This window comes from Microtus ochrogaster, chromosome 19 (genome assembly GCF_000317375.1).
Source record: "Microtus ochrogaster isolate Prairie Vole_2 chromosome 19, MicOch1.0, whole genome shotgun sequence".
In the NCBI taxonomy this organism is placed as follows: Eukaryota; Metazoa; Chordata; class Mammalia; order Rodentia; family Cricetidae; genus Microtus; species Microtus ochrogaster.
Genome location: NC_022021.1, coordinates 25405441 through 25428344, shown reverse-complemented (window position 1 = coordinate 25428344; position 22904 = coordinate 25405441). Strand labels below are relative to the sequence as shown.

At 40.4% G+C, this 22904-nt stretch overlaps 1 protein-coding gene across 1 annotated transcript in view; it reads right to left on the bottom strand.

Annotated features, from left to right (window-relative positions):
* Oxct1 (3-oxoacid CoA-transferase 1) overlaps positions 1 to 22904 on the bottom strand; it is a 125201-nt gene that overhangs the window by 35872 nt on the left and 66425 nt on the right. The window contains exons 8-13 of the mRNA XM_005356578.2: positions 22505 to 22612; positions 21252 to 21366; positions 20005 to 20099; positions 17377 to 17425; positions 10143 to 10215; positions 9458 to 9533 (exon numbers count right to left, since the gene is read on the bottom strand). Coding sequence (XP_005356635.1) covers positions 9458 to 9533; positions 10143 to 10215; positions 17377 to 17425; positions 20005 to 20099; positions 21252 to 21366; positions 22505 to 22612 — 516 coding nt within the window. The remainder of the gene's footprint in view (positions 1 to 9457; positions 9534 to 10142; positions 10216 to 17376; positions 17426 to 20004; positions 20100 to 21251; positions 21367 to 22504; positions 22613 to 22904) is intronic.

Below are 22904 nucleotides of genomic sequence, written 5' to 3'. Positions count from 1 at the left end.
AAGTAATCTGTAATTTGAGTTATGATTGTTTTTTAACCAAAAGTTCATATGAAAAGAGCATGTGATAGATGTTAGAGTTTTCTAACCTTTGCTATAAAAGTAAAACAATAATTATAACATGAATAGTGTGATTTTTACCTCTGAGTTGACTTTCAGAGATTGGCCTATACTGAAATGATTCCATATTGCCAAATCCTTGGATTACCATAGGCTCAGCTATGGAATGTGAATAAATTCTGATTCTCAATATGCTAGAAGTTTGAGCAGTACACAAAAATTCTGACATTTTACCACATCTTAATGACTGTTTTTCCTAACTGTTCTGATTTTCTATTATATCAAAATCCCTTTAGAAATATATAAACTAGCAGGTTGATAAAATTAAGATTTTAGAGTTAAAGTCTATTAGAATTTATTAAATTTAAGACTTAATTTTACGGATTAGATCTGCTTGTCTATCAGGTACAATAGTCACTGTGGTTGTACCAATCTGGATTTTATATTACTAAAAATTCAGATCTTTAGTTACACAGTCAAATTGCAAGTGCTCAGCAGCTACCATACTGACCAAATCACATGATGCGTTTTCTCCAGCCCAGCTAGAAGTCTGTGCACTGACACACTGCTATAAACTCACAGTTTGTTTGCAGCAGAGTCAAAACTAAAATTCAGGTCACAATTTCTACCTTTATCTGCCCTGGACTAAGCCACTGTCTGTGAGAACTAATGAGGAATCTGAGCACAGAAAACATCAGGCTAAGTCACATATGAGTTCATCTAATTTTCATGCAAAATCAATCATGAACTTGACCGCCAAGGACATCTAATAAATTCCAAAAATGATAAGAGGAAGAAGTCCCCAAATATTTGAAATTAGGAAGAAAGCTTTTCTAAAAGAAAGCAAAGCCCATTAAAAATCATTCAGAAAGTAACAAAACTGGGAAACGTACGTCAAGACTTATGGAATATAATTAGTCATGCTCAGGAAAGCAGGGGAAACTGAAATGAACTTGTAATTTATAATTAAAAGCACAGTAGATAAAGAAAACATTCAGCTTTCAAATCTAGAGCTAGTGCCACAGAAGGAAAGGGAATTAACCAAAGGAAAGAACAAAATTACCAACTATACAGTGAAAAACTAAATGAGAATAAATAACAAATACAATTGTTTTTGAGAAAGCTAAATTATACAAGAATACCATGCACTGTTAGAAAACTGAAAAATCAAAAAAAAGTGGATGATTTCTGAAACATGCTTTAACAAAAATATTCCACAAGGTATTAAAATATAAGGTCATCAAACATAAAAGTACCTTATCTATCTTGAAAATCTGACTATTGAAAGAGTAAAAATAATTTAACATCGATCAACTTAAATTATATTATCAAATCAATGGTGAAAAGGTATGATCAGAAGATTAAAATGCAGGATAAAACTCATCTGCCATGCAATTTTTAAACTCTAAAGCAAGAGGACTAGACATAAACTTTTAAAATCTTATGAAAGGTATTTACTTAAAAAGTTAGGAACAAGAAAAGGATGTCCACTCTCTCCACATCCTTGAAATCTTAGCCAGACCAATAAGACAACTGAAGGAGAACAAGGAGATACAAACAGAAAAGAGAAAAGGCATAGCGTTCTTATTGGCAGATTATATGATTTTACATATGAAACTCTCTAAAAATGCCCACAAACAGCTAATAAACACTTTCAGCAAAGTAGTAGGGTACAAAATTAACGCACACACACAAAAATTACCTATACAAATGACAAAAGGATTGACAAAGAATTCAGGGAAACAGGCACAAAAGCTTCATACACATACATATGTATGTTCTGGAATAATTCTAACCAAGCAAATGGAAAACTTGTATAACAAAAACTTTAAGACAGAGAAAAAAAACTGACTAAGACACCTGAGGCTAGAGACTGGTAGGATTAATTTTGTGAAAACATTTATCCTACCAAAAAGAATCTACAGATTCAATGCACAAAATTAAAAAAATCAATAATTAACTTCACAAGGAAAAACACACACAAAAAAATCAAAACAGAACAGCTTAGAAAATCCTGAATAATAAAATACCTGCTAGAGGTATCGCCATCCCAGATTTTAGTTGTATTACATAGACATAGTAATAAAAATAACATGGTATTAACATAAAAAACAGAGATGCTGATAATGGAATCAAACTGAAGACCTAGATATATGCCCACACAGTTATGGACACTTAATGTTTGACAAAGTCAAAAGTACACTTTGGAGAAAAGATAGCATTTTCAACATATGGTGCTGGTCAAACTGGATAAGTACACATAGAAGAATTGATCACACTGTACAAAACTCAGCTTCAAATAGATAACCTCAATGTAAGACTAGCCACACTAAACCTAACAGAAAAGAAAATGGGGACTAGGTTTGAAATCTGACATGGGGAAGGACTTTCTGAACAAAACACTAATAAGACTAACAATTAAAAAATGGGACTTCATGAAGCTAAAAAGGCCTCTATACAGCAAAGGACACTAGCATTCTTTGAGCAAACTATCAGCCTGTAGAATGGAAAAAAAACTTTTCAGGTATATATCTGACAAATGGTTAGTAACTAGAATACATAAACTAAAAGAAAAATCCTGAAAAATCAAGAAAAGAAATAACCCAATTAAAACTTGGGTTTAGAACTAAACCAAGAGGTCTCAAAAAACTGAAACACAAATACCTGAGAAATACTTTTTTAAATGTTCAACATGCTTAGCCATCACAGAAATGCAAATCAAAACTACTGGAAGAGAAAGGTAATCATGAACATCACCCAGCTACAAACCCTGTAACCTACAACATCAACCTGCCTGAAAGATATACCAGAGCAATAGTGGTACAGATGTTAGGGAAGTAACCAGCCACATTTAGATGGGATGTAAGGCCTACACCATGTGATCGAATCCACATATGACCCTGTAAAGTGGCCAGGAGCCTGAGACTAGTTAGGTCATGGGCCCTAAAGGAAAACCTATTACTATTATTCTGCTAAAGGAACAGAGTTCCTAATACATACCTAAAGATCAGAGCAGCACTCAACCATCACCACAAAAGCTTATTCCTACATTAGAGAGTAGTACACAGAGACCCACAATAAACACTATAGAGTGAGAAACTTTGGAGCACTCAGTCCTAAATAGAACGTCTTTACCAAACTCCTCTCCTCAAGGCTCAGGTAACTGCACAGAAGAGGATGTAGAGACATTGTAGGTGCTGGGTGTAGTAGATGAGATCAAAGAAACAACATCTTCCAGGCACAAGAGAACTGATACACATATGATCTCAGAGAGACTATGGCAGCACCCACAAGATCTGCAGGCTGCGGGAGCTGCATCCAATTAGCCAATGACATCTCAGGGTGACCCGTCCTATAGGTGTGGTTTTCCCTGAGTACATGACCAGATAAAACTGAGAAAGGCTTCACATGCTTGCTCTCTTGGTGTGGTCGGAGCTGGAGCAAGTGGTGAAGAAGCAGCATATAGTTGGTGCTGTTGACCCTTGGGTAGAACCGCTGGAGGAAGGCAGCTAGCTGGACCAGCAGAAGTGTCTGCTTGTTTCTGTATTCGTGAGTTTGTCTTTTCATTGCATCTCTTAATGAATTGGTAAATAAACTCTTGTGGGTTCTCACAGAGTAGGGGAAATGAGCACAAAGTTCTACTGCTAACCTAGAAGCTATTTACAGTTGATAAGCTGCTGGGAAAGGGAAAACCAGTTTTTGCCAATGGAGGAATACTGGGTATATCAATCACACTCAGGGCAGGCTCCATGCCCAAAAGGAGTTGTCCAACGTGAAACGGACTTCACTTTTTGTGCACTTTTTCTTTTGTTTTTGGGATGCTATTTTCTCCATCACACGTTAGAAATAAAGAGTGCGGTCTAGAAAGGTTAAGTAACTTCAGATATAGAGAGATGCTTCCCAATATACTTAAAAACCGTGGGTTCCGTGTATAGGGAAGACACACTGAGTTCTTCCTCCCATAATGCTAAGTGCATCAACACCAGAATGAGCTCAAGTAATCGAATAGGTAAGAACTAGTTTTCAAACATGGGTTCAGCCACTTCATGGCTCTACATTTAGGTTTTTCTGTCGTTCTGTAACTGCACATTAAAGAATGAATTTCTTAATTCCTTATTGGCAGGTGGGATAAGAGAATTGTGCTCTATAAACAAATCCCTACGTGAAAAAAAAATCTGGAAGAAATACGGATATTTTATAGCTATGTGTCTCCGTGTATAAATACCACTTTATCTAAACTTAAAGTGTTGATCAAGATGATCTCTAAGCCAAAAGAATAAAGTCAAAAAGTGACAATTTCGCCAAGTAGAAATGTCAAATTCAGTGATTTAATAAAATTTAGTGTTCAGCAATGATTAGCCTGTAGCTGCAGGGTTGCACTGCCATCAGCCCTGTGGTTCCCTTCCCTGCTAAGTCTTCTCAGCAGCATCATTAGCTGTCATATTACTAATAATGGGTGTCTAAGGAGGTCTCATCTATCATTTCTAATGTTCCTTCTCCTTTTATAAGTGGGCTGTTTAACGAGAAGGGGCTGCTGCAGTCATGGGAATGCATCATTAGCCAAACATATTATTGCAAACATCACATCCATCGCTCAGTTTCTCTACATAAAAAGAAGAGCGAAGTGAGAGAGAGAGAGAGAGAGAGAGAGAGAGAGAGAGAGAGAGAGAGAGAGAGAGGGAGGGAGGGAGGGAGGGAGGGAGGGAGGAAGGGAGGCAGAGGAACAGAATTCCCTCTATGCAAGGAGTTTGCCCTCTCACACCAGAAAAGACACAAAGTACTTGATCAAATTCTTAAAAGTACTTCTAGAAGGGCTTTAACCCAAATCACATTGAATGTAAGTAAGAAACATTTTTTTTCAACATACTATTTTCCAGACACACGCAGATAAAATTATGTTCATATAAGCAAGCATAGTCTCCAAGTAAAGAGCTATAGTAAGTAACTTAAAGGTCTGGCATGATGACTTGATGGATAAAGTACTGATCATGCAAATGTCAGGATCGGAGTTCAAAGGGTGGTGGCCTGTCTCTAATCCCAGCCCTGGGGAGACAGAGATGGGATACCCAAGGCATACTGGCTAGCTAGACCAGTAGGAACAGCAGCCTCTAATTTCAGCAAGAAACCCTGCCTCAGAAAGTAGAGGATGATCAAGGGAGAAATCCACCATCAGCCTGCGCCACTACAATCACACACTATGTTGTGTGTGCTCTTGTACATTTTGCAAATATCAAGTTGCTAATTGGCACAGAGAGTGCATATATATGTTCAAAGTGAATTTAGGCCTATGCTTCTCAAATGCACAAAGACTGAAAAACAGGAGGGGAAAACTGTATCAAAATGCCCATTTTTCCTCTTCCTTAATTCGTTTGTGTTTCCATGGGCACCACAGGGCCTGTCTCCAGTACCACTCACGCTAGACAGCCCTGCTCTGTGGGTAGCTATTTTATGCTTTCAACAACAGCTCTCCTAGATGATCATTCACATCTGTGTCCCTTCATAAGTCAATAATCTACGCCAGCTGTTTTCCAAAAATAACCATGAGGAAGGCACCAGAGCAGACCCAAGTGTAGATTCCGTCAGCTGCACATCTTTCCATGTTTTCTTAGCTCATCTGGGGTTTCACCATCACTATGCTGGTCAGGGACTAGGAAGGAGTGAGCTATTGTTGTCAACATTTCCGTTTTCGGCGACTCAGAGCAGAAGTGTTAAAAATCTGTGTGCACGCGAGCGGTGCTGAATACTAAGAAGGTATTAAAGGGTGAGACAAATAGCATCCACACCACCTTCTTGTCTTACGGCCTCAGCATTTATTATATTCCGACACAGTTATGATTGATGTGGACGCCTTGGTACTGAGAGCTCAAGACTTATGTAGCCAATGAAAGATTATTACACTTAGTGGAAAGATAAAGCCAATGAAAAATGATGTAATAAAGCTCAACTTTCCAGCTTCTTGACTGTCAGATTTTGTAATAAAAACGTATCTAAACTGTATAAATCAGCATAAATGTTTGAGACGAGCAGAAATAGATTGCTTACTGAAACTACACAGAAAGGGCAGAATACATCTACTCTAAGACCAACAAAAGCAAGAAGTGCATTTCAAGCTCGGCCCTTGAATATAAACCTAGGTTAAGCAGGTTCTACTAGTTCCTGCGGCGATGTCTTGTTGAATCAGTTCGGTTGTAGGTACATCGCTCTTTAATACCGTGTGGCACAGCATTAATGAAGATGGAAATAAGAGCCTCATTCATGGAGAGCATTCACGCTTTCTAGACTCGCCATCATTCTCGTAATGAAAACATGTGTTCCAGCTTGTATCATTTGTAAGGGGTAGATCTGAAGCTCAGACTGATTTCCAAACTAAACGCTTTGGTCTTTACTACCATGTCCACAGAAGAAAACAACATGCACTGTGCATCGCATGCAAAGAAGTCAAGGAGTGGTTGTCAGCTTCCAAAACAAAAACACAAAACACAAATGTCAACAACCACAGATGCTGCTGCCGCCTTCCATTACCAAACATGTGGAACCAGACCAAGGAACACTTTCCACGCTCAGTTTCTCAGATCACCACGTGTCATTTCATGATGATCCAGAGTTCCCCATCAACATCCCAACAGGGCCTCTCCTTTGGAACTCATGAGCTCCAAATCTATATGAAGAAAAGTATAAAGCAATGCACACTGATGTTTTAATCACTCACAGCAAGTTTAGGGAGACAACAATATGGCCCACATTGGCAAGTTCTTTAAAATGGGAATCTATCATGTATAGCTTGCAGTAAAAGAAAAGAAACAAAAACAAAAACACAAAACCCTCTAGTCTCATTGCATGCTAATTTATAAAGGATAACGGAAACAAACACGGATCACACATGTCTGAACTCTGTTTACAGATGCCCAAGCCCTCCTAAGGCGGGCTCCTGCTCAACAGGCTCCACCCAGAAGAGCTGTACCAACTTCCAACCTTCCAGGCTGCAGTGTGGATAAGCAGAGAACAGCAAGGCTCACTGCTCCTCCTTCCTGGAACAGAGGCTGTTACTCCTTCGCTCTCAGGACTCCAGCTTCTCTGCTAGGATCGTTTCCTTAGCCTGTCAGCATAAGAGCCCATTTGCTTTCATGTCCTGAGTCAAGCTCTGTGAAATTTACCCAGTATTTCTTTTTCCTTTAGATAGGCCTAGAAAGCCGCTACCATTACGTCATTCCTATTTTACAGAAGAACAAAGGCAGAAAACCGATCAAGTTACACTGCTCCAATGTGACAACAGATTTCAACTAGGATCTATCTCGCCACAGGGTTTTTTTTTGTTGTTGTTTGTTTGTTTTTATGGGTTTTATTTTTGTCCTTAACTACTAAATCAGGAGAACCAGACTCTTAATTTTTTTGGATCAAAATGAAAACGCTTTAATGCAAAAATCTTAAGTGGTATGCTCAGGGTCATATCTCGACTATTGATATTGTCAGGATAAAACCCAACACTTGCTTTTGTAAGTGCCTTCTCCTACCCCACATTGCCTTTTCATAAAATGTGAAGGTAGACACACATTCTGATTTCTTACATGAATACATACCGTTACTTGTCGATGCAACTCACTGGATGGTAGACGGGGCATCCTCCATGATTACTTCTGGGCCTCCAAAAGCTGCCATCATTATCCCTACATCTGACTTAAAATAACTGATCTTTTCACAATCGAAAAACGCTATAACTCCAAATCTGCTAAGAATTCTTACTACAGGTGGATCCACAGTATTTTCCCCTACATTTTAATGACAAATGGTGATAATTATTTAATGTGCTTATTTCCAAATTTCCAACACTAGAATCACTCAGGTTGCTTTAAGCCACCCCCATTCCAGGGCTATGTCACCAATAAATTAAATTTAAAAGATTGGCTGGAGGCAAAATTAACCTCAATTTTTTGAAGATTATTTTTATTTTTACTTATGTGCATGTCTGTGTTCGTGTATGCCACATGTGTGCATGGACCATGGAGGCCAGAAGAGGGTGTCAGATTCCCCTGTAGTAAAAACTATAGGTGCTAGAAACCAAACCTAGGTCCTTTGGAAGAGCAGCAAGTGCTCTTAACCATGAAGCCATCTCTCCAGCCCAAGCCTCAATATTTCTTAACCTTTGAGATGATTCCAATATGCAATAAATTGGAAAACCAGAGCTTTAATTATCATTAAACTTTAGTGTTGAGGATAGCGGTAGCTCAACAAGGCTAACCTAACACCAACCATAATTTCTACCAGAGCTATCAATTATGTAAATTCACCGTGTTCAAATTTTTCTTTGAAATACAACTAAGAGATATCAAAATAAACTATCATAGAACACCAATGTTAGTTACTTAACAGGACACCTTTTAGTTAGTACTACAGAGAAACACAGAAATACACACCCTTACCTTACACACACACACACACAGCCAAGCCAGCAGTCACAATGAGCTTATACCCAGGGGGATATGTCCACTGCTGTCCCCTAACATAATCTCACAGTAACAGCCTTATCATGGCCAAAACCAAAGGAAAGAAATCCTGTAAGCCTTTTTCCAAAACTAATCCTGAGATTTCCTCTTGAAAGTTTGCATCATTAAATGAAAACTAACCAGCTGCCTTTATAAGCCTATTTAACTACCACAGACTTTGAATTCCCTAACAGAAGACAACATGATTAAGGAGTCACACAACTAATCAAGAAAGGCTTTTTAATCACTGTACATAAGAAAAATAGAATTAACATATAATCAACAAAATTGTTCCTTGTTCTTTCTAGTTATAAATCTTATTTGTAATAGGTGTTTGTCAGTTCTTATATTCATGAGATTATAACCAACCTAGTTTCTCAATCTTCTAACTCTTTGTTTCTCTAAGGAAAAAGCCTTCCATGACATTTCTGGTCACGAGACCCAAAGACATAGAAAACACTGAGCACTTCTTAGGGCTGCTAAACTAAATTTGGGCTAAGTATGGCAGCTCATATCCATAGTCTCAGCACTTACGAGGCTAGAGCCATGCTATGGATTCAGGGACAGCCTGGGCTAAGAGTAAAATCCTATCTTAAAAAAGAAATCAGGGGCTGCAGAGATGGCTCAGTGGTTAAGAGTACTGGTTGCTCTTCCAGAGGACCAAGGTTCAATTCCCAGCACCCACATGGCAGTTCGCTGCTGTCTGTAACTCCAGTTCCAGGAGATCTGACACCTTCATACCAATGCATATAAAATAAAGTTTTTTTTTTAAAAAAAAAATCAATCCTACCAAGAAGAGAATATATTTATTCATTTATAATAATTATATTGTACTTTCATAGCCATTTGAGGGTTTTTCTTAGTGTTTCAAAAGCATTCTAAGACAATATAATTCAGAAGAAGGAAAAATGTCTACTTACAGGTATCATCCAGTTGGCCAGGTCACCGTATTTAGAAACCTGCATTGCTCCTAACATTGTGAGATTGACATGTCCCCTGGGAAAGAAAGAAAGAAGTATAAAGCAAACCTCACATGCTTTATGTCCCCTTTGCTTGAAAGCATCAGCAATTAAAATAATCTTAAGCTCCAAATTGCATCTATTTTCCCACTCCCTGCAATTGATTTCTAAATAGATCAGTGCCAAGCTGGTGCAAAGAAGTACCATTAAGAGTTCTTTTTAAAAAATTATAGCTTATATTGTCTCCAAACACAAACTAAACACAGGTGTGCACAGTGAAGTTCGTTTCCTCCAGTGAGGGAGAATGTGACTTATTTTGAAGACAAACTGTAGCTGGAAAGTGAGCCCACAGTTTGAAGGAAATGTTGGGAATACCTAATAATGTTATTCCAGTCAAGCTGGCACAAAGAGGCAGACTCCATGTAGGGGGTCTTTTCAAAGTAGTGGGGTGGGTATTTCCATGCCCAACCCTCAGTGGGAATAATTTCACAGCTTTCTGCAGCTGAACAAACCGTGATCGCTTAATGGGACGGTGGGAAAGGGGACTGCGCCGCAGAGGCTTGCTGCGCCGCAGAGGCTTGCTCAGGGGATGACTCAGCCCACGCCACACCATGTGACTACAGAGAGGGGCTACACTATTACATACCCTCTAATCATCGCGAATGACTCATCGCTGGAGAAGAAAGAGGCTCCTGGGAGAACAGTAACCGTTTCCTTTCCTAAAGGCACACACAAAAGAAAGAAGAAAAGGGGAGGGGGGAGAACTATTAGATTTCTGAGATCGTCATGATGGACAGAGGTCTGTACCATCTCTGCTTCTGGAAGACACTACAATCCAAGAAAAACGCATTTGCCTGTGGGGTAGCAAGTGTCCACCCTGAGAAGAGGTGTATTTTACCTCTAATGTTGTTTAGATTTTTGTTCCTGCAAAGTGATAACAACCAGCATTTACAGGATTGCTGCTCGGAAGTTCTCTACGGGCAAAGGATCCTCTGCTGTCTAGACAATGCCCTTCAACTTTGCAGCTATCGACGCTGACAATCTGCAGTTAAAAGACTAAAGGTTGCCAAGGACCTGTACTGCACACAGTGGCTATAGGCAGCAATACCACACTGCACATGTGAAATAGATTTTGAAAGGAACCCTCAGATGGCAGCTGTGAGGTGATGAAAGGTCATTAACTTAATTATGTCAGTCATTTCACTATGTGCACGCATGTCAAATCAACACACCAAACATTAAACACTGAATACATGCTACTTTCTTTTGCCAACTGTGTTGGCTAGTTCCATGTCAAATTGAAACAAGGGGGAAGTCTCAATTGAGAAAATACCTCCATAAGATCTGCTGGTAGGCAAGCCTGTGGGCAGTATTTTAAGATTGATGCGTGAGGGCCCAGCCTATGGTGGGTGGTGCCATCCCTGGGCTAATCTGGGTTCCCTAAGAAAGCTGACTGAGCAAGCCAAGAGGAGCAAGAGGCTTCCTCCACAGCCTCTACATCAGTTCCTGCCTCCAGGTTCCTGCCCTGCTTGATCTTCTGTCTTAATTTTCTTTGACAATGAAGTGTGATGGGCAAGTATAAACCGCCGAACAAACCCTTCCCTCCCCAAGTTGCTTTGGTCATGGTCAGCAACAGAGACCCTAAGACACCAACTATGCCTTAATAATTGTGGGGAGAAAACCTAAAATAAAAATAGATGAAAATGTGTAAAAACCTACCTAATTCCTTATTACCATTAAGCCTGACGCCCCCTCTCCTCACATGCAAGTACATACACATATCCATCTTTCTTCTCCAGCCCCTTTAAGCTGTGAGCTCCTTCAATCACATACTTTCATGAAATCAGAGAACACTTCTGAACACATTTAATACTAATTTCTAAGAGATTCTCTTGTTAAGACTTCTAAATTAGGACACATAGTTATTAAAAAAAAAAAAAAAGCTTCACATTTAGCTGGGTGTGGCAGCACAGGCCTGTAATCCCGGGAGTCTGAGGCAGAAGGATCACACCATCTACACAGGGAATTCCACCTAGCAGGGATTACAGACTGAGGGAGACCCTGTTTTAAAAATTAAAGATAGCTATATAAATAAAACCTCCATGTTTATCCAGTTAGCACACTAGCTAACTACCAGTGCCTTGGTCAGAGCCAAGCTGCCCGTCTTGTGGGATCTACATTCTGTCTCTTCCTGCTTTCAGAACATCATATGGTCTCCACTGGTAAAACGCTCAGACGCCATCTGACTGAAGTAAGTCAGCTGTCCCAGAGAACTCCCTCCTCTGCTCCATCGCAGGAAGGTAGCTAAGGAGAGGAAGAAAAGCTGTTTTTGAGAGGTCAGAATGCAGGAAACGTTCTCAGATGCCGCAGCACCGGAAGACGACTGGCCACCCCAGCTGTGCACCACAGCTACAGCTACCCTGGCTGGCTTCCCAAGGACTGCTGAAAGCTAAGACCTTTGTCAATATCCTTAACTTCAGCTCGAGGATGGGGGGGAAAGTAGGCCTATTTATATCATACTGAAATATTCATTGCCCGAGGGAGTCCGATTCTAAATAATGGAAATATTTTCTCTTCTTCCAAAGTACCGCAAACCTGAAACTCTTTGGGAACCACTTTCTGGTGTGGTTAGAAGTGGCTTTTAGACAGCACACCAGACGTGGAGGATTAAGTGAGATAATGCATGTGCAGCCCTCCGCCAGAGCCGGGTGCAGAGCGGAAGCTTCGGGACAGAAGCTGGCATTACGATCATGAGTGCTACTCCCTCCAGACCACTCAGCGTAAGAGGCAGAGCGGCTTTCCCTCCAGGGACAACGTCACAGGACCACAAACTGGCTCACACAGTAAGCCTCCCAACCAGTCTGCAGGAGCTCTAAGCTTTCGGACATACACACTACAGCCAGACCTCATCCAAATGCTTCTTCTGGCCCAATCAGATCCTCGCCACTTCTGTGGGGTGGAGAGTCATGGAGGAAAACTGTCCAGGACATGGAAGAAACACAAACTTCCCAAGTCTTTGTTTCTTCTGAGTGTTAAGTCACAGTGATTTCCAAAAGACATTCTCCACTGATGACATACGGGAGGTGGTTCTTTTAAATTAATAATAATAATAATAATTTGTTACTATTATTAGCATTTTATAGGAAATTCTGAGCCCAGTGGGGAGTGTTCTGCCTCTCTCTGAACTGCACAAGTCGTATTTAAAGTCGTGAGAACATCCGTCATGGAAAAGTACCCAGGCTTCTTCTGAGGCAGTCTTATAAATTACATTTTTCTGAAGCAGAGTCAACTGTCCATGTTTTTACTTATTTATACTATGCATTTCCAGTGTGTGTGTGTGTCTTCTAAGGCAGTGTATATTCTTTGGAAGTAGTGACCTCTCCACATTTTTACTTATGTTATTTCTTCTGACTGAGTATATGTGTACGTGTGTGAGGTCGGAATATAATTCTCAGGACTCGGATTGAACTCAGGTCAGGCCTGTCCCTAAGCACCTCTACCCATGAGCCACTCTGTTAGCCTGACTTTTACTCATTTGTAATTGCTGTAAGCATTCCAACTGGCTATCCAATCCAAAGATCAGCACTGAAAATGTGTATGTGAGCAGAATTATTCAGACTAAGCAAGTTGCATTTTTATGTTTAGGAATACACACACACACACACACACACACACACACACACACAATTAAAAGGTTTGAAGGGAGGAAAGAGAAGGGATAAGAAATGTGATTATATTATAGTCTCAAAAAATTAAGTGTTTATACATATTGTGAATTTTCAAATCAGAAGCGACACTTCTGCCTTCCCTCTAAAGCTGACTCTTTCTTGATTAGAAAAACATGAAACCCCTTTCAGCTTTTTGAAACATACAGTAGGTCCTTGATAACTATGGTTACCCTACTGTGCACATGAGAACCCCTATTATCTAGTCATAACTTCCTGCCCACTGGGAAGCCTTCCTCAGCTCTGCCTTCTGCCTGCTCTGGTCGCCACCATTCTAGCCTCAACTTCCAGGATACTGACTTTTCTTTGGTTCCACATATGCGTGACTTGTCTTTCTATGCCTGATCCATTTTGCTTAGCATAGTCCACATGGTCTCAAATGACAAAAGATCATCTTTTTTCCAACCATTTAATAGTATTCTACTATGTATTTTATTTATCCATTGATTATTCAATAAAAACTCAGCCTATTTCCATTTTATAGGCTTGGTAAACAGTATTGCAACAAACACATTACGGACAGATGTCTCTGTGATTTGCTGATTTTATTTCTTTTGGCAATGCACCCCAAAACAGACTTACTACATTATATGCTGGTTCTACTTTGGGGTGCTATTATTTTTAAACATCCAACATCTAAATGAATCCAGTACCTAAGCATACTATGTTGAATTCACAATTTTCTAATGCAACATTCAGGATTTGGTCAGTAACTATAACAATAAATCAATGTAAAGAATAATAGCCTTGCCACCGATCCAAAACCCAGTCCAGGCATCCAGCCCACTTGACAGCCAGTGTCAGGTGAAAGACCAAGTTTCCAGTTTCAGCTTTGTTTTGCTCCATTTTTGGACCCTTTCCAAGCACCCACCCCACACAATAGACAGAAGCCAACAAATGTTACTCTAAACTTCTCTCTAGTGAATGGCAGTAAATACAGACACTCCTAGGTCACAAAATGACAGCTGAGAGCTGAGCCCTAGACAAGCCATTTATAACATCCCTTCTAAGGCTCCTGGATGCTGCAGGAGAGCAGGCAGAAAGAAGATAAAAGCTGGAGGAAAGGAAGAAGGGTTGTGATAAAATAGCTTACAGAGAAGGCACAGCCATTGTAACCATGAACTCACAGTATCTACAGGCTCCTCTACTAAGTCTGAACAAGAATGGCCCTGCTAACAGTCGGGTACCAATGGAGGAGGGGATCACCAAGGCCGAGCCTCTTCACTGAACTATCTGCTACTAAGAGATTCAGGGAGAGACAGAGTACCTGACTTCAGTTGTATACCTACTGCTGACCCCAACAGGCTCCAATGGATAGTCCCAAACCAACACAGATGGCCATGGTTACATTAAATGGATCATGAAGTAAAAGTCAGGAATCTGGAATGGGGGAGGAGCAGGCAATGAGGGGATAATAAGGATGAAAGCAATAAAAGGTGAGGGTTTAATACATGTGTAACAGTTTCAAACAAATAACTTCTCTGTGTGCACATCTAAATCTTTTCATATGATTTTGTCAAGAGAGTGCATTAATTTTATCCTTATTCAGTTCTTTGGTGCATAATTCAATAGTGAGTAAGTAACTATTATGAACACTGAACAAAGCTACAAACAAAATTCAACTTCCCTATACACTGATTCTCAAACATGAATTCCCAGCAGACCCAGATGGAGAGCATCTACATATGCAGGCTGCTGCTGCCTCCAGCTCCCCCAGTTTCTAATTCCATACTGAATTAGTAGGGGCTGAGATCTAAGAGTCACTGGTCATGCTGACACTATGGATACAGAGACTTAAAAAACTAATACCCTAAGGGGGGGGCAGTTTCTAATTGAGCAAGAAAGAGAAATAGTTACAAGACAAAATAATGGGTGTTTAAGAGAAAGACACTCAATGTGTTGTAGGTTCTGGGGAGGGGACATTCTTGTCCTGTGGAGGGATTGGAAGCTATCAAATGGGCCAAAATGTGAAGGACTAACATAACACATTTTGATGGTAATTATGAGTGAGATGGGGTAAAAATGAAGGGGAGAGAATCTGGTGAGCACACAGTAAGCGCAAAGGCTACCAGAATGAAGGAGTGGTCCAAAACAGAGAGAGCCCAATAGACATCCAGTGTTGAGCTGCCTGTACTTCCGTGTGCAGGCCTGTGGCTCTCCAGGAGTGGTAGAGCCCTCCAAAGCAGGGTGACCTTCTGGGAGGCTGTTCTAGTCACAGAATGTTTGGCAGTGTCTCTGGCCTCTACCTACTAGATGCCAGTTGTACTAACAGTCAAAAATGTCTTCAGACACTGTCCAATGTCCCCAAGAGTCTGTTGAAAACAGCCAGTATTGAAGTTAGGATGGGCTTTTCGCAGGCCACATGGTGTACAAGGTGACTCTTTCTAAAGCAATTTAAAAATATTACTTGTTATATTAAAATAAGAAAACAGCACTAACAGGGAAGCATGCTTAGTTCACATTTAATAAAAAAGCAAACGCATGGGGATTATTAGACATTTCCCAGTTACTCTAGCCTGCACCCAGGTTCTCCTAGCTCCTACCTGTTGCTGTCTGCAGCTCTCTCTAGCCGGCTTTGCAGCAGGTATAATTCAGTGGATGGACAGAAAACCATGTAGCACCAACAAGAGACAGTGGGAGCTCAGACGCTTGTGATTTTATCTTGGGTACTTTAAGATTACAGTGGGATTTTAGAACTTGAAAAGGGGTAGCTCCACCGGGACAGAGCTACTCTGAAGCTTCATGGCATAGAGAACCGCTCCCACCCAACAATGTGACTGAAAAGATTATCTGTTCTTCTAAGGAAAATGGGTTTTATAAACTCCAAGCCTGAGATTTGGGAAAGAGAATTATTCATTTTGCAAATAACCAACTAACATAACCAATTAATTAAAGCAAGCAGCAAATATTTTCACAGACCAGTGAGCTACTGCTAAAGGATACAGTACAATTCAAGTACCGCGTTGGTTAAATGTCACTGCGTTGCCACACTGGGACTTTCAGGGTTGAGTTGTGTTAGCTAATTCAAATATTCAAACCGAATGTATATTTTAATGTTCCAAAATCCCAAGTACCAGACATCATTCTACTTGACAGCTGGACTTTATGTTCTGCTCGTTATTACTTCTGAGAGTTACACATACTATTTTTGAATGCAAAGTAAGAACAATACATCTGTGGGGGCAGAATGAATAAAGAAAGGCACTGAACATCCTCCTAGGACATAAATTAGCTTCCTAAGAGCTGCTCCCTTCCAAGGATGAGCCAAAAGCCAAGAGAACGGCAACGGTACCTCAAGCATTGTGACAGATGCCAAAAGGCCTGAGCTGTTCGTTCTCTGGGTTGCTAATCTATTCCGTGTCCCTGTCAATTAGCAAGCTGGTAATAAAAGGCAAGGTGGAGGCCTAAAGAGCAAAAGAGAATGCAGTGGGAGTCCCCAGCTCAAAGAAACTCTCTGTGTGTGTTCAGCTCACATCCTTGGCATGACGTCAGTGGCCTGGTGCAGACTTAAGCAACCCCACCTGTAGAGGATGCCACCTACCTTACAGAATGATAAGCATCACCTACGACAAATCCCCAGCGCACCAGCCTTAAACTGTGCGCCCACTCCCACTTTCTCTACAGAAACCTGGCATATTTCTACTTGGGGTTGGTGAGTAGAAGGCCCAGGCAGGAGACCCCAGTGGATACCATTAGCTCACCAAGGTCACCTGTAATTTGGTGATGGTCTTTTATCTACATGCCAGTTTCTGTTGGGTGGCTCTCTCCTGCTACCACCCTCTAAGGATAGAGTAGAATAACGCTCTGGAGGATCGTGTTTCCTTCGTGCCGTCCAGACCCTTGTCAATTGCTCTGTCTCTGAACTCTTCTCGAGGACACCATGCAAGGGTGTGCTCTCTGTTTACAGGCAGGACCCTGCCCGACCCACTAAGGCTCTGCAATTAAAATGCGCCTCCACCTGCATTTCTTCACTATCTCATCTGAGACCGAGTGAGAGGGATCTCAAAGACTAGAAGGGTCATTTCCCTCCTTTGTCATAAATAGAGTGAGCTCCTTCCAGAAGACAAACAATTGCGTTCAAATGGTTTCCGGTACTTGACACAGAGCTAAACTAGTAGCAAAAGAAGATGCTGAAAAAGGACAAAGTGAGTTTACCTGCATTGATGAGGTCAGCATCAGCTTCGTGTTGTAGTGGGTATGGGCCCTGTCAAACACAGCACACCGTCAGTGAGTGACCGAGTCACACTTCCCCCAGGCACACGCTGAAACTGTTTAAATACCTTCCCTGAAGATCTAGAATGTTGACCTCTGAAGACGTGAGGTAAACTTTTCCAAAAATAATTCCTGGTTTTCACAACTCTTTCTCATATTGATTATGACTGGGCAAATGAGAAATACTCCTAAAATTATTAGTCTGGTTTCAGAAAAGTAATTCCTTGGTGCCTGTTATGTAGGTATCAAGCATGCTCAGTCTTTCGGCATTGTACAATGGTGTCTACAAACTTCATGCAAGAATCACACAATCAAGAGGTGTGTGTGTGTGTGTGTGTGTGTGTGTGTGTGCATGCTCGCATGCATGTTTGTATGTGCATGGGTGTGCACATTTCTAATACCTTTTCTTTGCCTTATTATTATTATTTCATTAATAATATGTGTTGGCCTTTATTTTGTTTTGTTCTTCACCTGTTTTTTTCTAAAGAGAGGGAGAAAGGTGCTGTGGAATTGGAAGGGTAGGGAGGTGAAGAGGATCTGGGAGGAGATGGAGCGGAAGATCAGACTATGTTGTATGACAGCCCCCATCCCTAACCCAGAAGCTATTTCCGACTGACAAGTTTTCACAAAGGAAGAATTATTTTTCTCCAGCTGAGTCTTACTGGGTATACAAACAACACTCAAGCAAAGGCCCCATGCCCAGCAGTAGATGGCCAATGGAAAACAAACTCGGTGGTATTTTTGGAGTGTTCTCATCTCAAAAGTTTTTTTTTTTTCAAAAACCTTACAGGTCTTTGGCTTAGATATTACGGTTTCTGATTGTGTGTTTCCATGAGATCTCTGTGTGTGAGAGAGTATGTGTGTGTCTACATCTGTATGTTTCTTGTGCTTCTTCCTTGCCTTTTTTCTGTTTGTCCTCTTCTGGTTTGGGTTTTGTGTTTGTTTTTTAGTTGCCTATTGTTTTTCTTATGAGAAAAAAGAGAGGGGGCGGATTTGTGTAGGTGGGGAGGAAGGGAGGATCTAGGAAGACTTGCGGGAAGGGAAATCATGATCTGAATATATTGTGTAAAAACCTATTTTCAATAAAAATTAACATCATTTTTAAAAGTGTATTTGTATGGAAAAATATATATTTTCAATAGTAAGAAAAACAATAACAGAATAACCTCCTTTTTTAAGTTTGTGATCTTTCTTGAGTTAAATCAATAACAATTTTGGTCCATACAGAGCCAGGGGCCCCAGTTAAACCTACCTGCAACCCTTTCTGGTAGGAGAGTGAATGTCACCTACCCTTGCGTTATTGGGCTACAAAGACTTGGAACAGCAGTTCTTTTGTCTTGGTATATAACACTTTGGAGGTCTGAGTCTAGGATTTCAATTTTACCTCTCCCTGTACCTACACATGGGCATCCTTATGTTCTCTTTGCTCAGTTCTCAGTAGGATATTTACAAACTATAATCGGGTATGTGAGAATGCACGCACAATAAACATGCGTACATATGCGGATGTTTTGGTGGCGATCAAAATGAGGACTTCACATGCCACGTACATGTTTTCTACTACATGTGAGGTACATCCTTGAGTTAATTTTGTATTCATTTTTATAAAGGAACTCTAGTGAAATGAATGGAGCCCAGCACATTTACCTAACGACATATACTAACAGAAAAGGGAAGGGGGAGAAGAAGAAAAGATGTAAGAGTTAAGGATGAGTAAATACTGCCTATGAATTTTTAATATACCCCCTGACAAAGGACTGAAAACTATTCTATAAGTAAACTGAATTAACACCTAATGTTTTATGTCTCTGCCCATTTCCCTTTCAAAGTCCAATGTGGATAATTCACATGAACTAACTTCCTCTGTCCTCAGATTGAAGAAGCCGATCACTAGACAACCTCGAAGGTTCCTCTAAAGTACAAGTCTTTGACTTCAACAGGAATCTGCCTCTATCCAGACACACTGCATTTGTGTGTCTCTGAAAATAGCCGGGAGACAGCTCTGCCAGTCAGCATCTTGTGGAATAGTCCTTTACACTGTGTGAAAATATGTCGCTATGACTGGTTTAGTAAACAAGCTGACTGGCCAATAGTTGAACAGAATAAGCTTAGGCGGGAGAGCCGGACTGAGAACGCTGGGAGGAAGAAGGGTGGAGTCAGAGGAGACACCAGCAGACGCAGAGAGAGAAGCAAGGTGGACATGACATACTGAGAAAAGGTACCATGCCACACGGCAACGTGTAGGTAAAAACATGGTTTAATAGAAAAGGTAAGAGCTAGCTAGTAACAAGTCTGGGCTGTTGGCCAAGTATTTATAATTAATATGAGTCTCAGTATGTTTATTTAGGAGCTGCTGGTAGGACAGAAACTTATTCCTACACATATGTGTATCTGTGGCTATTACATATGTTATCCATTCATGTATTACATGTATGTATAAAATGTATAAAATTTTATCACAGTAACAGTAGAAGTCTACTGAGAGATGATAAAACACTGGAAAATTATATTGGGTAAATTACAAATATCATTTGCTATAGCTCATAGTTAAAGAAAAGTTTGTCATCTTACCAAACCCAAGACTCCATTTTCACTCTGAAGGTGAACAGTCATATTTGGACTGATGAAGTTGCTGGCCAGAAGAGGTATCCCTATACCCAAATTAGCTGGAAGAAAGACGTTAAGGCATAGCATAGCAAAAGCAGAGGTGGTGCTGTCAGTCTTGGCACATATAAATCAGAACAAGAATCTTCTTTAGATAGAAATGGTTAGAAATATAATAACTGAACATATTCTCTGGGCAGTCGTTGATAATCCTCCTAAAGGAAAATGTCTAATTAGTCCTCGTCTTCTCAATAACATTAATACACTTTATCACAAAGATCAAGGGAGTGGCTTCAAACGATAACCAAGGTCATTTTAACAGTAGTGTAAGTCATGCATTAGTAAGAAGCGTGGTGATGCACTCCTTCAATCCCAGAACTCAGGAGACAGAGGCAGATGGTTCTCTGTGAGTCTGAGGCCAGTCACACAGTGACTTCCAGGACAAGCAAGGCTATTTAGAAAGACCCTGTCACAAAGAAAAAAGTAAACTATCAGACCAAAAGAGCTCATTCATTCGATCTTCTTCAAAGGAAGCAGAAACTTGCTGAGGAGTGGGGTTTTATGCCTCACTGAGTAACCAAATGTCAGAATACCAAGAAAATAAATAGCACTGGTTACAAAAGGGATTCTAAGATTCGAAGCCCTCATCTTGAGTAACACATAACTCCATGTCAAACTTTGAGCTAAATGTCAAACTGTACAAAAAATGTATGCACATTCTACAATTACTGTGTATTTTAGTTGCCATCAAGAAGGCAAATAGATCACAAACATCGACTTCCTATATCTTGCTACCCCTGGATTACATATACCATTCTGTAAAGTCTGACTACTTTTAAAGCTAAAATGAACTAGGTGGTTTTTAAACATAAAGCAAAGAAAGCCAGCCTACAAAAAAATCACAATCCCAGAGAACTTAGAAAACAATGTGGACACTAAGAGAGACTTACATAGATATAATCTACATGGGAAGTAGAAAGTAGAAAAAGACAAGATCTCCTGAGCAAATTGAGAGCATGGGGACCTTGGGAAAAGGTTGAAGGAGGAAGGGGAGAGGCAGGGAGGGGAGCAGAGAAAAATGTAGAACTCAAAAATTTCAATAAAAAAAGTTAAAGTGAACTAAACAAGAATCATCACTCACAGGCCTAATAGCCCGTTGATCATGGAGAATCAAAGACTGCATATCTGGTGGTGCTCAGACTGACAAAGGATACCATACATGCCGTCTTCAAACTCAAGAGCCGCTCTCTTGATGATCCGCTCCCTGACATCTTCTCCAGGTTTACCAGATTTGCCTTTTCCATCGCCTTCCTTTCGAAGTGATAAACGCTTCAAAGTAAGTAGAAACAAATTATTCACGTTTAAGGTCTGCTTTCAAATTTCTCATTGCTTCAACATAAAAAATTGGCAGGAAAAAAAATAGCGCTTGTTCCCAGTAGGAGGCAAGTCTACAATATAATGAAGCATCTTTTAAAAAGAATGCATGAGTAATATTTCATGACAGAGACCATTCTTTAGGAAGCAAATAAAGCAGGTCAGTTAGATTTGTTTGAAGCGAAAGGCAGACCAGCTTGCACTGCGAAACAAACAATCCCCTTGTCATTGCCATTCTGACTGCTGCACTGTTCTGCCTAGGACTTGACAGCCGAATTCTCCTCAGGTGTTAACAAACCGAGCCTGAATAAAAGAAAAGACATAGGCCCTGGGCATCTGTTTCCTGAGACGGCCAGAATGTACTTACCAGGTGGTCCCGAGGCCAATTGCCGATTTCCACCTGCAGAGTCTAGACGGGCTTTGCTATGTGTATGTCACAGGAATACTGGAAACAGTGAGAGAACCGTTTCCATGACTAAATCTCCTTAAACACACTAAGATTGGTGTGTTTGTAAACCTACCATCCTAGCTCTCAGGGCATCTGATAGCAGTCTGGGGTTGCATATTGCCTTTTGTTCTGACTCCCAACAACCCGTGCTATTTATCTATTGAGGTGCTAATCCCTAGAACCTTTTGAATCTTGGCATCAACTGAGACCTTGCAGTTCAGTCATTGTGGAGAAGACCCAGTGCTCCTAGTACCCAACCCCTGGATACTTTCATGACACATCTGCCCATAGCTCAAGGCTAGTTAAAAACTAACTCTTTCTTTATTCCATAAAAGTGCAGAACTATTTCAGCATGGATATTTCTAAGCAAGCATTAAGACTTCAGAGGGGCAAAGCCACCCAAGACCTGATTAGTCACCTCTACCCTTGAAGATAGCTGTCCAAAATCAGGAATCATAAATAGTAACCATTACAGAATCCTGGCAGATATGACAGCCTAGAAAAATCACAAGATGTGGAGATACTGTTACGCTGGTCAGAAGTGTAGTAGTTTCCTTTCGAATGGACACACCAGAGGCTCCTACTTAGGAGTGACACTGGTAACCAGATTCAAATAGACTGGCAAAAAATGCTCTGTAAAAGTACCTCAATTCTTTTCTCATATTTTTCTCCCTTTATAAGGCGGTGTACGTAAATCTTCGGAATGTGGATATCCTCTGGGGCGAATGATCCAATGTCTACAATTTCTTCAACCTGGAGAAAAACAGAAAAAAAAAATGTTAAGACAGTCATGGCTTAGAATGAACATGTTTATGTTTTTAAAAGTAAAGCATATAAAAATTCATAGCTCACTTGTAAATATGGTATAAATAATACGCAAGTGTATCTATACACTTGCACTGTATACCATACCTTTTAAACACACAACTGAGAAGAACCCAAAATCGACACATCTGAACGCAATATTCAAGACATAAAGTGACGGATCTTAGCCTTTTCCCAAAGAGGTCTGGTTACAAATTCATCAGATTTACCAGGGCAGCTG